This window comes from Chionomys nivalis, chromosome 1 (assembly GCF_950005125.1).
Source record: "Chionomys nivalis chromosome 1, mChiNiv1.1, whole genome shotgun sequence".
Taxonomy (NCBI): Eukaryota; Metazoa; Chordata; class Mammalia; order Rodentia; family Cricetidae; genus Chionomys; species Chionomys nivalis.
The window spans coordinates 185,253,663-185,269,184 of NC_080086.1; the positions used below are offsets into that span (position 1 = coordinate 185,253,663).

The 15,522-nt window shown below is 43.8% G+C and overlaps 1 protein-coding gene across 2 annotated transcripts in view; it reads right to left on the reverse strand.

The window, feature by feature from the left end:
* Positions 1–14,317, reverse strand: part of Cav1 (caveolin 1) — a 31,312-nt gene extending 16,995 nt beyond the window's left edge. Inside the window, exons 1-2 of one of the 2 annotated variants that reach the window (XM_057789065.1) lie at positions 14,197–14,317; positions 12,674–12,838 (exon numbers count right to left, since the gene is read on the reverse strand). In XM_057789065.1, coding sequence (XP_057645048.1) covers positions 12,674–12,838; positions 14,197–14,226 — 195 coding nt within the window. In that variant the 5' untranslated portion in view covers positions 14,227–14,317. Of the gene's footprint in view, positions 1–12,673; positions 12,839–13,557; positions 13,677–14,196 lie in introns of those variants that run through there. The other variant, XM_057789073.1, reaches the window with a different exon arrangement.
* Positions 14,318–15,522: the final 1,205 nt, after the last annotated feature.

Sequence of the window (15,522 nt, forward strand, 5' to 3'; positions counted from 1 at the left end):
GAAAATAGAACTTTTCCAAGGCCCAAAGTAACATTGAAGATACGTGTCCAAGAGAGAACTAGAATTAAAATTTACTTTTGAACTCAGTTTTCCCTTCTTCTCTGAGGGGTGACTGGCATCAGTAAATGTCAGTAAGTGACATGGGTTCTCTTCTCTGTGAGGCACCAGAGAACTCAGTGACATCTGCCTGGTGTGGATTCTCTGAAGTTGCTCATAACTTCAGAGAATCCACATATGGGCACTGCAAGAATTTTACAGCATTTTTAGGAGAAAAACCAACTTGAGTTGTTAGCTCCAGTGCAGGTAAGAAGAAGGACTGGAGGTGACCTTTTGGTGCTCCAAACAATAGGCTGTCCTCTTGGGGAAGAATAGACAAAGATAATCAAGTAGACAGGAGGTAGCTGGATTTTGCAAGTACCCTGAGCTTCACTCTGCATGGAAAGTTTATCTCATATAGTTGCTACAGCAAAAAGCATTATAACCTGGTAAATTGCTAAGACACCCCTGTTCACTATTAATAAGCAGCGAGCAAAGTAACACCTTACTGCCTTGATGGTTGAGAAAAATCTTACTGTGACATGTGGTTTTTTTTATTGACAAATTCCAATAGTCTAAATCAAAGTCAATTTAATTCTGATTGCATATCAGCAGCATCTAGGAGCTACAAAGAAGGACTCCATGGAGCTTGGGCCCTGCCGTAGACCAATTACATCATATTTTCTACATCTCAGTGTGCAGTGCTTTAAAACGCTCGGCAGATGCCTTGAGTCCGGATGAAGAGCCTCACTGTGGAAGCCACACCCTCTCATGGGGCTACATCTCAAGGTTTTACCACAATGGAGTTTATACACGCAGCCAGCGCTGTGAGTATGCGCTGTGTAGGAGGGCGTGGAGGGCAGGCTTGCTGCACGGATAATGCGTCGTGCTGACCTTTTGGTCCCTACAATGCATGCATTTTTCAGTGTGCTGCCTCTGGGTGTTTACCACTTGCATTCTCCATTGCTGAGTAAAGCCAAGCCACATCCAATCTTTACCCAAGCAAACCAGGTCCGCGGCTGAAATAGAAGAAGGTGTTCATATACGTCTATGCTCAGCTGTGTGTAGGGGCTGTCACACACACAAAATTGTAACTGTAGAGGATCTGAGAAGTTGTAGAGACAAAGAAATAAACACGCAGCCATCAGGAAGCTGCTTCTTGCGACACATTGCTGGGATTATTCCTGGGATTAACCCCCGTTATGACTTGAAAGTATTTTCTGTTTTTTGTTTTTTTTTTTTTTCAAGTGAATCATGGTAGCCTTCTCTTTCCTTCAATGAAGATTCTGTCTGAATAATATGTGTCCTGTAAATCTCCCAGGAGCCCGACAATAAGCAAAGAGCTCTCACTCCAAGGTCTTTTCCAAATTATCATGCAAAGCAAACAGTCCCCTACTCTGGGGATTTCTCTTCACTCCTGATCACCTGATGACCGGCATCTTGCTTTTCTCAAGGGTCTCTCCAGTCCCCACCCCCTTTCAAGACTGAGCAGTTTGTAGGATGGGAAGGTAAAGAATCTTGAAGGTGACATTCCCTTTGAGACAACAAATCACGCTTGCTTTAGAACATCATCTGATTATGGGGGTGGTTAATGTTCGGTAGCAACCAACAGACTTACTATATATCTCCTGTTGCCAAGGTATTTTGTGTGTGAATCCTGTAACGGTGTGTTTACACTAGTCGTTCTTTAAAAAGGTCATGGTCCTTGAGGGCCGTGGAATCTAGCCCACTATTCTAACGGGCATATTGCATTTCCACATCACATGTTCTCTTGAAAACAGCCATCGTTCCTTGTTACTTTCCCATTTTCATGTTTGGTTCCTATATAATTCCCATTATATATCTTATTTCAAGTACTTCAGCACATCTGTGCTTTGTAGTAGTCATTAGTTTTTGTAGGCTACCTGTAATTTGGTTTTGTCTTAATCACACATGTTAATAAGGTCATCATAATGGGTGTCATTTGTGAGAAGAAGACCTCTTCACTTGTCTACTCCAGGCTCTGACAAAATATTATATTTACTATATGTGGTTCTGGCCTGCATGTTTGAAACCTGATCACACACCTAACATTCTCATTATACTCCTACACTCTTTCTTGATACCACTTCCTCTTCCTATATATTTTTAACTGAATGATATTGCAGATATTTTCCACTCATTCTCTTGCCGAGCCTCCTATGGGAGGTCAAGTTGGTGGCTCTTAGACATATTCTAGTAAACCTATCTGCCATTACAGGAGACAAGAACAGGTCGCATCTCTGAGCTAAAAACTGGCCTTTCACCACACATGGCACACACACCAACAAAGAAGTAGTAATATCTGAACCCCCAGAATTCTACATTCTCTCTGCTCTAGTTTTGTTTTGACCTTTTCCTCGAAGAAGAAATCTGTGATCTTTAAGGGACCAGCTCTGGGGTGAAAGAAAGCGTCTCTGCTATTGGAATAGTGAATGACAATTCGGATCCTCTCAGCAAGAAAAGCCTCCAGCTCTGCATGCTCATCAGAGTGATCAAGCAAAAGAAGAGGAAGAAGTGGGGAAGCCAAGCAGCAGCCAGTAGCATCCTGAGAATGTGCTTGGGGTACCCTGGAGCTTAGAGCTGATCTGTGGCAGCCCAGGAGGTCAACAGTAGAAGACCCAAGTTGGACGTATTATATTGTATTCCTCTAATATCTGATTTTTAAAAAAATCAAATTAACGTTGAAAAAATACATATTAAAATACACAAACAAGTACTTCAAATACAGACAAACTGTGTGTATATGTACATATAGAACATGTTTTCCTTCTCTTAGTACACTGATAGTTTGGTTATTTCTATCACTCTTTCAGATTTTTGTTTTCATACAAGGTTTTGAACTGTAGTCAATAAAAGGCGCGAAGGAAGCTAGGTGATAATGTGATCCAACTGTGTTTTCATTCAAACAGGACTGAATCAGTCTAGAAAGTTCAGAGTGTCGATTCGATTCAGCCTCTATTTTCTGGTGACTGGCTCAGTCGGTGCTTGATTCTGGGGTTCATCTGGAGGTTTAAGGGCAGCGATAGAAGTGAAGACCATTGCCTTGTTCTGCTGGACTCAGACGTGAAATGAGGCACAAAAGGGAGAGAGATAGCTCACCTTCCTCCAAAGGAACGAGAGGAGAGCACTGTCCTCTTAGCGAACAGTGAAACCGTGCCCGGAAAGCTTTCCAGGGCCACAATGGTGAGAACAGAACAGCTAGCGCAGACCTTGCCGACTCTCACAAAGCAAGGGCAGCTGAAGCTGCTGCTGCGGGGTGCTGGAGCCCTGCGTGTGGCCATGGGGTACTATTCTGGGACTCCACAGACTCTGGGTCTGCTGGGGAGCTGGTCTTTCTAAGTATTTCTTGAGCATGTTGTATGGCAACAATTTATTTTCAGATCTATTTAACTACAGAAATAGAAGGGGCTTATCAAAAAATAATTTGGGGGATTGGTTGTAACTGGTTTTTTTTTGTTTGTTTGTTTTAATGATACCCTTTCCAAAAAAGCAAAACAACAAATAAAACGAACAGACAAAAAGCCTGGCTTTTCGAGGAACAAATGAGAAAGGAGGTTGTTGAATTAATAAAATCAATCAGCGATGATTCTAACAAATACAATGCCCTTTCCTTGATCCATCCCGATATGCCAACCTCAGCCGCTTTCTACTGCTCGCAACCTAGGGAAGGGACGGTAAGGTGCATGCACAGTGAGGCACGACTAACGGACACTTCAGTTATTCTCAGAGATTAATGCAGCTCGTAAAATGCACTAGTTACGTCTGTTTTTTGTTTCTGGCATTTGTTTTTTAGAACAACTACGTAACGCGTAGAGAGGAAGTCTCAGAGAAACTCCCTGCAGAACTCAATAGACCTTTCTCCCACCAGCGTCTAACTAAGGTTATTCTCAATAGCTTCCTGTTTCCACAATGTATGGCCCCGTGGCACGTATGTGTATACAGACCAAAGAGGCAAACGAAGAACCTTCAAAATAGTTGTTTTGTACTTGTTGGGACCTGCTTCCTTGTTCTCTCCGGTTTACCCCGCCCTTCACATCCAGCGGGACGAGCCCCACCCGAGGTGCTTTCATGAACCTGGGTGATCCACACACTCTAAAAGCTTTCCTGTCAACGCCTTTGCTTCTATGCCCATGCACTGAGATCCCCCAGGAGTTTGTGCTTATCTCTGGTCTTTGCAATGTAGTGTCCTGTGCCTCCCTGGGAATGTGTGTGTCTGGGAATGAGCGTATGTTTCTACATCAGTTTTTCTTCTTCTTTCCTACCAACCTACCAGGACCTGGCGTCAGGTCCTACAGTGAAAATATTCCTGTTACTCCTATCATAGGCCATGTCAAAAACATATGTTTGTTCATCCTGAGGCTGCCATCTCCTATTTCAGCTGTTTCTTAATACCTATGTTTCCTTGGAGTATGGCCTGTTACAGAGGGGTGTAGGATAACAGTGGTTAAGAGCCCAGGCTTTTGCATTCTCTGTTTGGGTTCTAATCCTGACTCTTCTACTTTTCTGTTTGTGCGGTTCTGAGCAATCTGTGTTTTCTTTTTTCCAAAAATGAGTGTGCTGTTGATAGTAACAACAGTATGTAGTTCACAGGACCACTGGAGGAGTAAGTGCCATTGAGTCATGTTGTAGGAAGTGCTAGAGGGGGGCTCCCATTCTTCTCTCCCTCATATCCACACTGTTAACACCAGTAGGCTGTAGCTAGCCTTTGAAAGGGCATATACCACCAGCTGACTCGGGGCCCCAAAGCCCCTTTGTGGGTCACCAATACCTATATAGATACAAATACTCTGATGGGGTGAAGAAGGCCATGCTGAACTGGCTTGTGGTTTTACATGTGGTTCTGACTACACTAAGCTGCTGCTGGCACAGGGCACCTTCACCTCCCTGGATGCTCGTGGCGGGAACCCTTTCTGTGCATACACTTGACTTTGAAGACCTCCAAGAACTCTGTACTCTGGGCTTGACTGTTGTCTGTCCTTTAGTTACACGATCTTACAATAGCCTGTGTGCATATACTCCCCTAAATCCTATACCCTTGGAGATGGGGCTATGATTCACCTACTCAGGGAACGCCTGACCCTGGATGAATGCATGAATGTATAAATCCATATATGAATGTGCCATATATGTAAAAAGAAGTGAATGTGGGGGGAGCTGGAGCAGGGGTGTGTACAGCTTAGCCCAGTCAGGGAAGAAGATTTTTATTAGACTTTTTAAATATTTGCTTGTTTGCATCCCATCACCTGCTTTTTCACTATTCACAGCAAATGAGAAATGTAATTGTGTTTGACATCTGCACCACACATGACTCAGAATAATTTCTAGACACAATAGCTAGCATTGAGTCTGTCATGGACTGGCTATAATATAATGCTGCTATTGGGCTCGGTAAAGGTTTGCATACTTAACGCAACTTCAAAATTTAAACTTTTGAATTATTGTTGAGATGTAGTCAACCAAAATATTTTTAGGTATTGTCAAATTAAAAACGCCCAGTTTTTAATTACCGAAACAGGTAACAATGGTTAAAGGGAAACTTGTACTTCCCTTTCTGCGAAGTAATGACCAACAAGAGACATCTCCTCAAGGTCCAATAGAGAAAGCAAGATGTATTTTATATCTGAACCATCAGCACAGTTTCCAGGAGAGGCAGGAAATATGTATTCTCTGCAGGTGTAACACTGTTCTACCGACTAAATCCCTTGGTAGTCGCCCAGTCCGTGGAGCATGCAGATTTCCTTTAAGACAAAATTAAAAAACATTTCCCCCTCCCTAAACAATGGTTCATGTGAAAATATGCTGCTTTATGTTTCCTGGACTAACTGAAAAATAGTTAAACATTTCAATCTTTTGATTGACTCACTGATGAAATATGTGATGGGGCATGTCAGTGTATTTAACCCTGTGATTCACGGAAAGAACGCAACGGGTTCGTATATGGGAGATAGAGGTTAGAATCGGCTCATCCAGATGGGGCAGCTTGCTGGCTGTGACTGGTGAAAAGCAGGAAAAGTGTGACACTGGAGAATGTGGAGGAGGGAGGCAACACACACTGGGACTGTGAAAACTTTGTACCGTCTGTCAGAAAAGTGAGCAGAGAGATTTCTAGTGTATCCCAGGCACAGGAATCAGTAACAGGTGATTGCCGATGCATTTTTGATCACTTTTTTTTCCCTTACAAATTAAAGCACTTCTGAGTATGTCATGGTGGGTGCCATCAATAATTGCTCAAGGTTTTTAAAAACCCAGCTTGCCCAACTAAATCAGTGTTGTCTGCCATGGGGCAACATGGAACATAGGCTTGCCCCACTCAGGTTACCCTGGGTCTTTGGGATTCTAGTTGGCTCTAAACTCAAATGGTCTCCAGAGATGGAAAGCCATTGAGCAAGGCTGACTTGGGAGTACTCCATGCTGTTTCAAAATTCTCTGGTGAGGTTTAAAATTCCAGATCCTCAAATAGTATTCTGTCAGAGAAAATGTCAAAAAAAAACCTAACCAACCAACCAAACCAAACCAAACAAAAATCAAAAAACAAAACCTCTATGAAGTGACTCATGTGTTCTCTTGGGATAGAAGAAACCAGAGTACATATCCTTAAGCCAACTTGGGTATGACTTCTAAACCTGACTCCATGGTGTAATCATTTGAAGCTCTGAAAATGTAGATACTCAGGCTTGCCTTCTATATATTCTGACCTAACAGAGCTGGGTAGTCCCAGGCATCTGAATTTTCAAGAATTCCTCTGTTGACTCTGGTGCCTTAACTAAATCTTAGACCTCTCTAAAGTTTGAAAAGAGGCAATACTCTGTTTAAGGCTTCAGATTTCACATTTTCAACAAGAAAGTATTCAATTTTAACTGCAATATTTTATACAATTTAATCAGTTTACAGAACTCCAAAAGAGAACATTGATTGTAAGTAATCTCACTACACCATGACATCTCTGCATTCCTCTCTGTTGGGCAGCTTTACTATGCTCTTTTCAAAGATACATACATACATACATACATATATATATATACATATATATATATTTCACAAACAAAGCATCTTTGCAAAGATATTCCACCAACATCATAGAAGCTTTATCTATACATATGTACACACATATAATACGTATCATCTTATGTACAATGAGTATCATATAATAAGCAATTCCATAGAATGCACACACAAACACACACACACACACACACACACACACACAGATTTCCAGAGCAGAATAAAGGGTGATTGCATCCCAGCATAAGCCATCTTCATAGGAATTCATCATCCCTACCATTTCCTCACTACAAACATAGTGTCATAGAAGGATCCAGAGCCCCACAGTGCAGTGCACAGAGACTCGTCTTCCTAGCCATCAGCTCTCTCCGGCATTTGATCATAGAGAACTGCTTTTTCAAAGTAGGACAAACTAGGAAGAATGAAGATGTGCCCGTCATTGTATACTCTTGAGTGGACAGGATGCATAAGCAAGTGGCCTTTGAAGTTTCTGGACATTTTAGATCCTGTTCCCCACTGTAGCTGTTCATAGCTCAACCCTCTTCAAATATAGCCAGCACTGCTTGCTGTTAATGGAAAAGTATCCCACATCATGAAACCTTCAAATTCAATAATATATAGTGTGCTTTGTCATAATAACTAATGTACAATTTTATTCAGTTAAAGTCAAAGTTTAGACAATTCCCCGCTGTTTTTTTTTTTTTACCTTAATTAAGGGACGGAGATAAAAAGGCAACTTTTTAAAAAGTGTTTTGCATATACATGGAGATACACATACCCACAGCTTTGCTGGCTGAACTTAAAACCACTTCATAAGCTTAGAAATGAATAATGTCACTCATTTTAGCATCTTTCTTTGCCCAGTAATGTGTGGAAACTTGCAATCAAGGATAACTACAATGTGGTTTTATAAACTGGACATCCTGAATTCTGTGTATGATTTCCGGTGTGGCAGAACATTAATTACATTTTATGAAGTATCTTAAACAAACAAGCAAACAAATGAAACAAGTAAAACTGCTATCAATTTCAACAGAAAAGAATGCCACCTTGGCCTTGAAAATGTGCATTGATTATATATATATATATATATATATATATATATATATATATACTCAAATATATATTAAAGTGGCTTAATTTTATGTGATACTTATCTAAAATTAATCACAATTTTTGTGGACTACTCCACTGACAATGGTCTGTACACCACACACATGCCTTCGCTCCACAATTAAAGAAAACTATGCATGCATTTAAGAATTACATTCTTGTTTTAGGAAAGTTGCAAGCATATATTTTGACTTTTGAAGAACGACCTCTTCCCAGATGTTCTGATTTGTCTCAGTGCTAATCTCAAGATTACTAAACTCGTTTCTTCCCCGTGACAATAATCCATGACGAATCATATAATTTGTTCCTTAGTCGCACATTTCAAAATATCTGTTCTGAGCACTCCTTGAAACTGTGGAAAACATTTCAAACTTCATTAACTCTTAATTTCTATTAATGTCAAAAGGGGAAATTAGAAGCTAGGCTGGTAGCCATTATGTTCTCATAAATTATGTTGCTTGTTGCTTAGATTCCCTTCCCAGTGTGTGGACCATCCTTTTCACTTCCATGTTTGGACCATGGAGTAAACACAGATACTTCTCAAATTACTATGGGATTACATTGGATTAAGTTCACTATAAACTGAAAATACTTCAAGTCAAGGATGCCTTTAACAGGCCTAACCTACTGAACACCGTAGTTTAGCCACATGGTACGCTGTAGTATTTATTGGTGGTTGTTTCTCATGATTGTGTGGTCAACTGGGAGCCATGGCTGGTTGCCACTGCCCATCGTCACAAGAGACCATTGTACCACATAGTGCTGAACTAGGGAAGGGTCAAGAGTCAAATTTTTGAATGTTTGTTTTTGTAGCTTTTAAAAACTGAATAATCACATTGATCCACTGTGAGCTGTGGCACACCTGTTTTTCATCCCTTTCCAGCTTACCCAAGCCTGTGGCACACCTGCACCTTCCTGAAACTACAGTTTCTCACCTCACGCCCTGTCTTGGATTCTTCCACAGCTTTCCATGGCTGGCTGAGGAGTCCACACACACCCTTAAAGTGGGTATGAGATTCAGAGCTCTGCTGTCTGATCAGAACCACCCATTTCATCTTTATTGTCTTCCCCTCTGTCATATGAGTCCCTAGAGTCCGCTCAAAGTGAGATGTTAACACTTGTATGGTACAACTGGACCCAATACTCGGGGGCTGTTGTGGAAGAGGGGACAGGAAGATTCTTAGAGTCAGAGGAACACTGTCTCCTAGAAATGTCAGAGTAGCAACATCCGTGAGGCCTCACCAAAAAGGCTGTCTGAACAAGATCTGAGCAAGGACGACATCAATAGACGTGCTAAGGAAGAGGGAAAGATCAGGAGGCCTCGACCCTAGATGAAGAAGCACAGGTAGTAAGGGATGCTGGGAGTGGGAAAAACTGTCTTCCTCAGGGAAGAGCGCACAAACTGATTATCCAATACCGAATGGTCAGCACTGAAAGCATACATACAAATAACACTATTCGGACTGAGCAGGTTAGATGTATTTATTTAGAAATATGTATACACATATATGTAACAAAAATTAAGGGAAAAGTAGCTATGAATCTGAGAAGGAGCCAGGGGTTACAATGGGAGAGGCTGGAAGGAGGAAAGGGAGGGGAGCAGTGATGCAATTATAATCTCCAAAAACAAAAGGAGTGGAAGTATCTATAGGAGCAAAGAAGACAACGAGCGGAGTGAAAATGGAAGGGAAATATGGAAGAGAAAATGCCCAAAATACAATATATATATATATCTGTATTAAAATATATTTTAAAAAGTGTCTCTGTGAGACTGCCCTGTCTGACTTCCTTGCATCCTTCTGCACCCCCTAGGCTGTTGCATGTAAACTGCTCTTCCACCCAATCAGACTGCACGTCCTTCATGACCGTCTCCATCAAAGTATTTTCAATGACTTTGGTCCACCTGTTGCTCTTTCCATAGCAGCATCTTCCTGACAGTTAATGTCCATGGCAATCACAATTTTAAGAACATTTTTATTCTGTAATATGTGATACAATTGATTTTGACTTATTATGGCATGTTTTTATATATATTATGGCATATATAAATAGACATATTTTGTCTATTTATAAAATGACAAGATTTTCTATGGAGCCTCCTAAAGCTTTATGTCAGTTAAAAAAAAAAAAAAGGAAGTGAAAACATAAAACCACATGGGATGTTAGGCTGGATGTTTGTTATTTAATTCTTAAAACAAATCCAGAAGATAAGACCATTACTGCGATTGAGACAAGGGATGCACATATTATTAAATCTTAATCTTAGGCACACACACAATCACAATGGGTCCTTCAGTTTTGCCTTGACTGCCAGGGCAAATGTAGCCAGATTTTTTTTTTTTTTTTTAGTAGTACAGTTAAATAAAATTACTATGTGGAATGGCAAACCTCCATAAGAAAACAATATCATTGGCAATCAATCCTTTACTTAAATTGATATTCTTGTCATCAGTGGACTGGTTAATTGTGCTCTGTGTTATTGAAGTTCAAGTGGAGAGCACACCAGGCTTTGGCGGCTTGCCACGCCTCCCTACCCCATGTGTAGTGCCATGCTGTTCTCCATACTTTAAATTTGGGCCTCGTTTGTTCTCTACATAGAGGATTTGTTCAATTGTGCTTTTCCTTTTGATGAGAAGGTATTTGTGAGGAGCAGGGACACTCTAACCAGACCCTGTCCAGCAGAGATTTCTATGAGGATGAAAGATTTCTAGCTAGGAGTGCGGGGGAGGAGAGGAGCAAAATGTGCACGGGTAACCTGGGCCTCTCTTTGCAGAGGGAGCGTTCTTTGAAGGCATCCTCCTAGGCAGGGTTTCCACCTAAATCCTGCCAAATTCTTTTCTCAAGGTGGGTTTTTCTTGCCTGCTGGACTTTCTGGATTTGCTCCTATTTCTGTGGGCAAGTAGGCAAACATTGCTGTAGCTCTTCTATTTTCTCTAATTCGAGGATCCCCACTCTTGCCTTTGAAATGATATTTTGTAAACTGCTGTTTCCTGCACGCCTGTCACGCCCTTTTTTCCCCATCTGTGTTGAGGACTCTTCCCAGTGGGGCTTTCTTTCTCCACTTAGTCATGCTTGTGTTGAGACCCACATCCACACTGCTGGCCTTTCTGACTCATCCCAGGAGTCTAGTTGGCTCCAGGGAATTCCGCTCCCAGCACAGGGCCACAGCAGGGAGGGTCCAGTGGAAGGAGCCAATCTGAAAGCCTGGAATCTGCTTTTATCCTTCGAGTCCCCCTCCTTGACCAAAGCAGCCAGCATGAAAAGGGTGAGAAGCAAAAATGTTCTTTCCCCTTTAAGGAAATGTGGCTAATAAACAGATTTTAGCAATCTTAACTTTCAGTTTATGAGATGCCTTCATTGCTGGTTTTAAATATTCCGCAATCCGTCCAGGAGAAAAACGGTCCAATTTTCCTTTTCCCTTTACCAGCAAAGAGAGTAAATTTTGACAGGTACACGTTCCCTCCAGTTGTAGACGAAACCATTTCTCTTTCTGAAATATATTATTCATAAAGGTGAAACTGCGCTGGAACCCCTCCCATCCATAGATAAGAGGCTGTGGGTGGAAACTCCCTGAGCTCCTTGGGGGTGCATCAGGGGCTGGGCAGGACAGTGGCTTCCCACTGGAATCCCTGAGGCCAGGATTTTCCTTGGCCCTCCAGGCCACTCAGAGGAAACCCTCAGCCAAGGAGAGCACAAGCCCAAGATTTCTCAACCCACACGGGTTCAAACAATAAATGCCTTGAGCTGGAATTGCTGAAAGGGTCAAAGTTGAATAACAAAATGATATTGAAAATCAGACCACTGTGTTAAGTCTCCACTCGACCAAGAACCCAGGAAAGTAAAGAGTTTTAAATCCCAGCAAGTTATCCTGAAAGTGGAAAATGGAAACTCCAACCTTAAAGCTCCGGTAGCCCAGCGCAGGCTGACCTTGGCTGTCACCAAAGACGCGGCTTTCCACATTTAACTAGAGGGATCCAGAAGCCAAGAGGTGGAAATTATTTTCAGTTGGGCAAATTGGCTTAGTCTTGCACATGTGCTGAGTTTTTATAGCCAAAACACTGTTCATATCTCTATATATGCATAAATTATTAGTGTTAAGCATTTCCACTTGCTTAATATTTTTAAGCTAATAACTCTATTATTTTAGCTGAAGGAATAAGATCATTCTGTATTCTAACCGCCACCGGTGGGGCAAAGTCTCACATAATTATTTTACCAACACGAAAACAACCTGTCACTGGACTTTTAACATGGCAATGGGCCACACTCATCTTCCCTTTCCAACTAATGTGGGGTCCCACCTGTGTCTGAGGGTCTATGAACTCCCACAAGGCTCACTTCAGCTAAATTCCTGCTGAACTAGCCAGGATTTCTGACAACGGACCACAGGGGTTCACATACAGTCAAGCCTAGGAAACAGTGCTTGCGTGATGAAGCGATGAAAGGATGTACAGTTACTCGCTAGAGTAAGGTTGGGACTCAGACAGCCACCAAGGCTTACCTTGACCACGTCATCGTTGAGATGCTTGGGGTCCCGGTTAACCAGGTCGATCTCCTTGGTGTGTGCATCGTACACTTGCTTCTCATTCACTTCGTCTGCCATGGCCTTGTTGTTGGGCTTGTAGATGTTGCCCTGTTCCCGGATGGGAACAGTGTAGAGATGTCCCTGTGAGGGCAGCCGGCCAAGGCAGGGGAGGGCGGCAACGGAGGTGGGAAGAAAAGTTCAGAAAGAAAAACAAGCGTCAGGAATCAGTCTGCGTGACAGAGGAGCCTGGCGCTCTAACTCTCTCTAACTTCAACCTCCAAAGCTTTGCGCACAGAAAATTCCGGGCGCCGCAAGCTTTTTAAGAGGACGGAGGGGAGGACACCACACCCCTCGGTACCAGGCTGGGAGCGCCTGCCTCCCGTGCCTGCCGCCAGGGGTCAGGGCTAAGCCCCGTGCTCGCCCTCCTGCTCCCCGCCGCTCCTGGCTGCTGCGACTCCTCAACCCAGGGGGTATGCGTTCCGTCTACTCTGTCCCCCTTCTCTACGTCAGGCCACCCGTATCCCCACAACCTCACCTGCTCCACTGTCCTGCCCTGACCCTGTTAATCGTGTCCCGCGATCCTTTCCACCATTATCTTTAAGATTCAACTGAACCATACTGACAGACTCAGTGGTCCCATCTTGTCTGTCCCTCCGTGCGTCTCCCTCGCACCTGCCGCGTCCCCTACCCTTCTTCTAACCCCCTTTGCTTCATGGTTTTCCTTAGGCCGTGGGGGTGAATTGGGTGGATCAAAATCTAACATACTTTTATTTCTGAGCCTGTGCCAGAAACCCCCACCTCACTCCGCCCAATGTTCTAGAAGGACTTCTCACCTGAAGGACACCCTAACCCACACTTACTTAGATCACCCCCAGGCTATCTGCCCGAGGCTGAACGAAAGTCACGTTTGGGAACCGAGGTCTCCACGTTTAGGCCACCTGAGTGCCAGGAACTAGTTGCCAATGGTGGTGGTGCTTGTGAGGAAGGAGACTCCCCACCTCGGAACTCCCCCGGGCCGCCGCCCGTATTGAAGTGCTAGAGAACTTTGCTAAGTGCAAGACAGGCGTGCCGCTGCCCAGGCCAGCCACTTTAGGCTCCTGGTGGGGACTGTCCTTAGCTGTGGGCAAATGACACCTCCCCCCCAATACAAACACACCACCACCACCAGCAGCAGCAGCTCTCAGCCTCCCAGTAGCAAGGGGTTTGTCCGTGGGAGGTATTGCGAACGGAGCCATCTGAAAAACTTAGTTCTAAGTCCGGCAGACTACCAAGGCAGGACCCCGATCCTCCTTTTCCCGGTGGGCTCCTTTGGTTCCCTCTATAAACATTCCTGACTTTTCTTCACCTCCCCACCCAGGCCCATTCCTCAGCGGTGCCAGCAGGAGAGAAGTGCTGTGAAGGCGGAGAGGGCTGGGGCTAGGAAAGCAGCCGGAGCATTTGGAGTGGGAGATAGCAAAAGCAGGCACTTTGGAGCCGGGCGCGCCCTCACCCAAGCCTACCTCGGAGTCTACGTATTTGCCCCCAGACATGCTGGCGCGTGGCTGGCTGCAGGCTCTGAGGAGGTTTCCCTGGGCTGTGATTTAAGAGAACTGAGGAAGGAAGATCTTGTATTGTATAGGGGGGAAAAGGCGCTGGCCGGGGGGGAAGGGGGGGCGGTGGCTGGGAGGGAGCCTCTTGGCTATCCGCCAGTGGTTTGTTCTGCTCTCAGTTGGCTGGGACGTGCTCTGCGCCGGGTCTAGGCACATCCCCAAGGTTCTGGCAGCAGAGGGCGGGGAGCGCCTGCGGGGAGCTGAGAGCCTGTGAGAAAGCCTTCATCAGCGCTAGGCTGTTTGGGCAGATATTTTAGACCCGGGGCAACATTTTCCCAGCTATAAACTAACAGAGAAGCATCCCTGGGAGAGCGAATGTTTTCCCAGTGCATCATCCCAGCAGGGGTGGAGGGAGCACCCAGAGTCTGCAGAGATGCCCAGTATGGGCATCCGAGCAGCAGAAAGAATTCTGCCCTGTCCTAAGCAGCTTCCCTGCTTCGCCCACATTCCATTACCTCCGGGGACTGATCTGCCTCCCTGTTTCACAGAGAATACTAGGAAGCCCAAGGAGCACTTTACATATAAACACAAGGAAGAAATTTGTGTGGGTGCCTGTAATGTCATTAACGATCTCTGTAAAAATGAAAATGAAATTTCTACCAACCAGTTATGCCATAATCATAGCACTTAGAATATTTTCAACCGTAGAAAATTTAGTTGGAGGTTCAAGTTTGTTACCAGAGAGGAGTTTTCTATGCTGTTGAGATTAAACCCAGGACTTTGTACATTGTACCTGGAGGGAAACACCCTACCACTGAACTGCATCCTCAGGACTAGAGTACCCCTGCCCAGAAAGATGAGGTTGACTGTGAGAGGAGATGGTTTTTGACAAACTGACTTGACACGGTTTTTTTAAAGTTAACAAGTAATATGGCAGTTTCAAAATCTGGCTGATCTCCTTTTATTTTATTGCAAAAAAAAATAAACTATAGTTGCTTTTCACTAAACAACTGAGTAACTAAAGAGAGGCAGAAGCTAAGAAATTCACTCCCACCAAGCTGAAAAGGATGTTTTTACCTAAACATCTATACACAAACTGTCATAGACACTGGAAGGGACGGAGGATTTCTTTATTCATTTTTTTTTTTTGATACAGGGTTTCTCTATGTAACAGCCCTGGCTTTCTGGGAACTCTCTCTGTAGATCAGGCTAGCCTCGAACTCACAGAGATCCTCCTGCCTCTGTCCTCCCGATGTTGGGATTAAAGACATGTGCCACCACCGCCTGGCTTCAAAG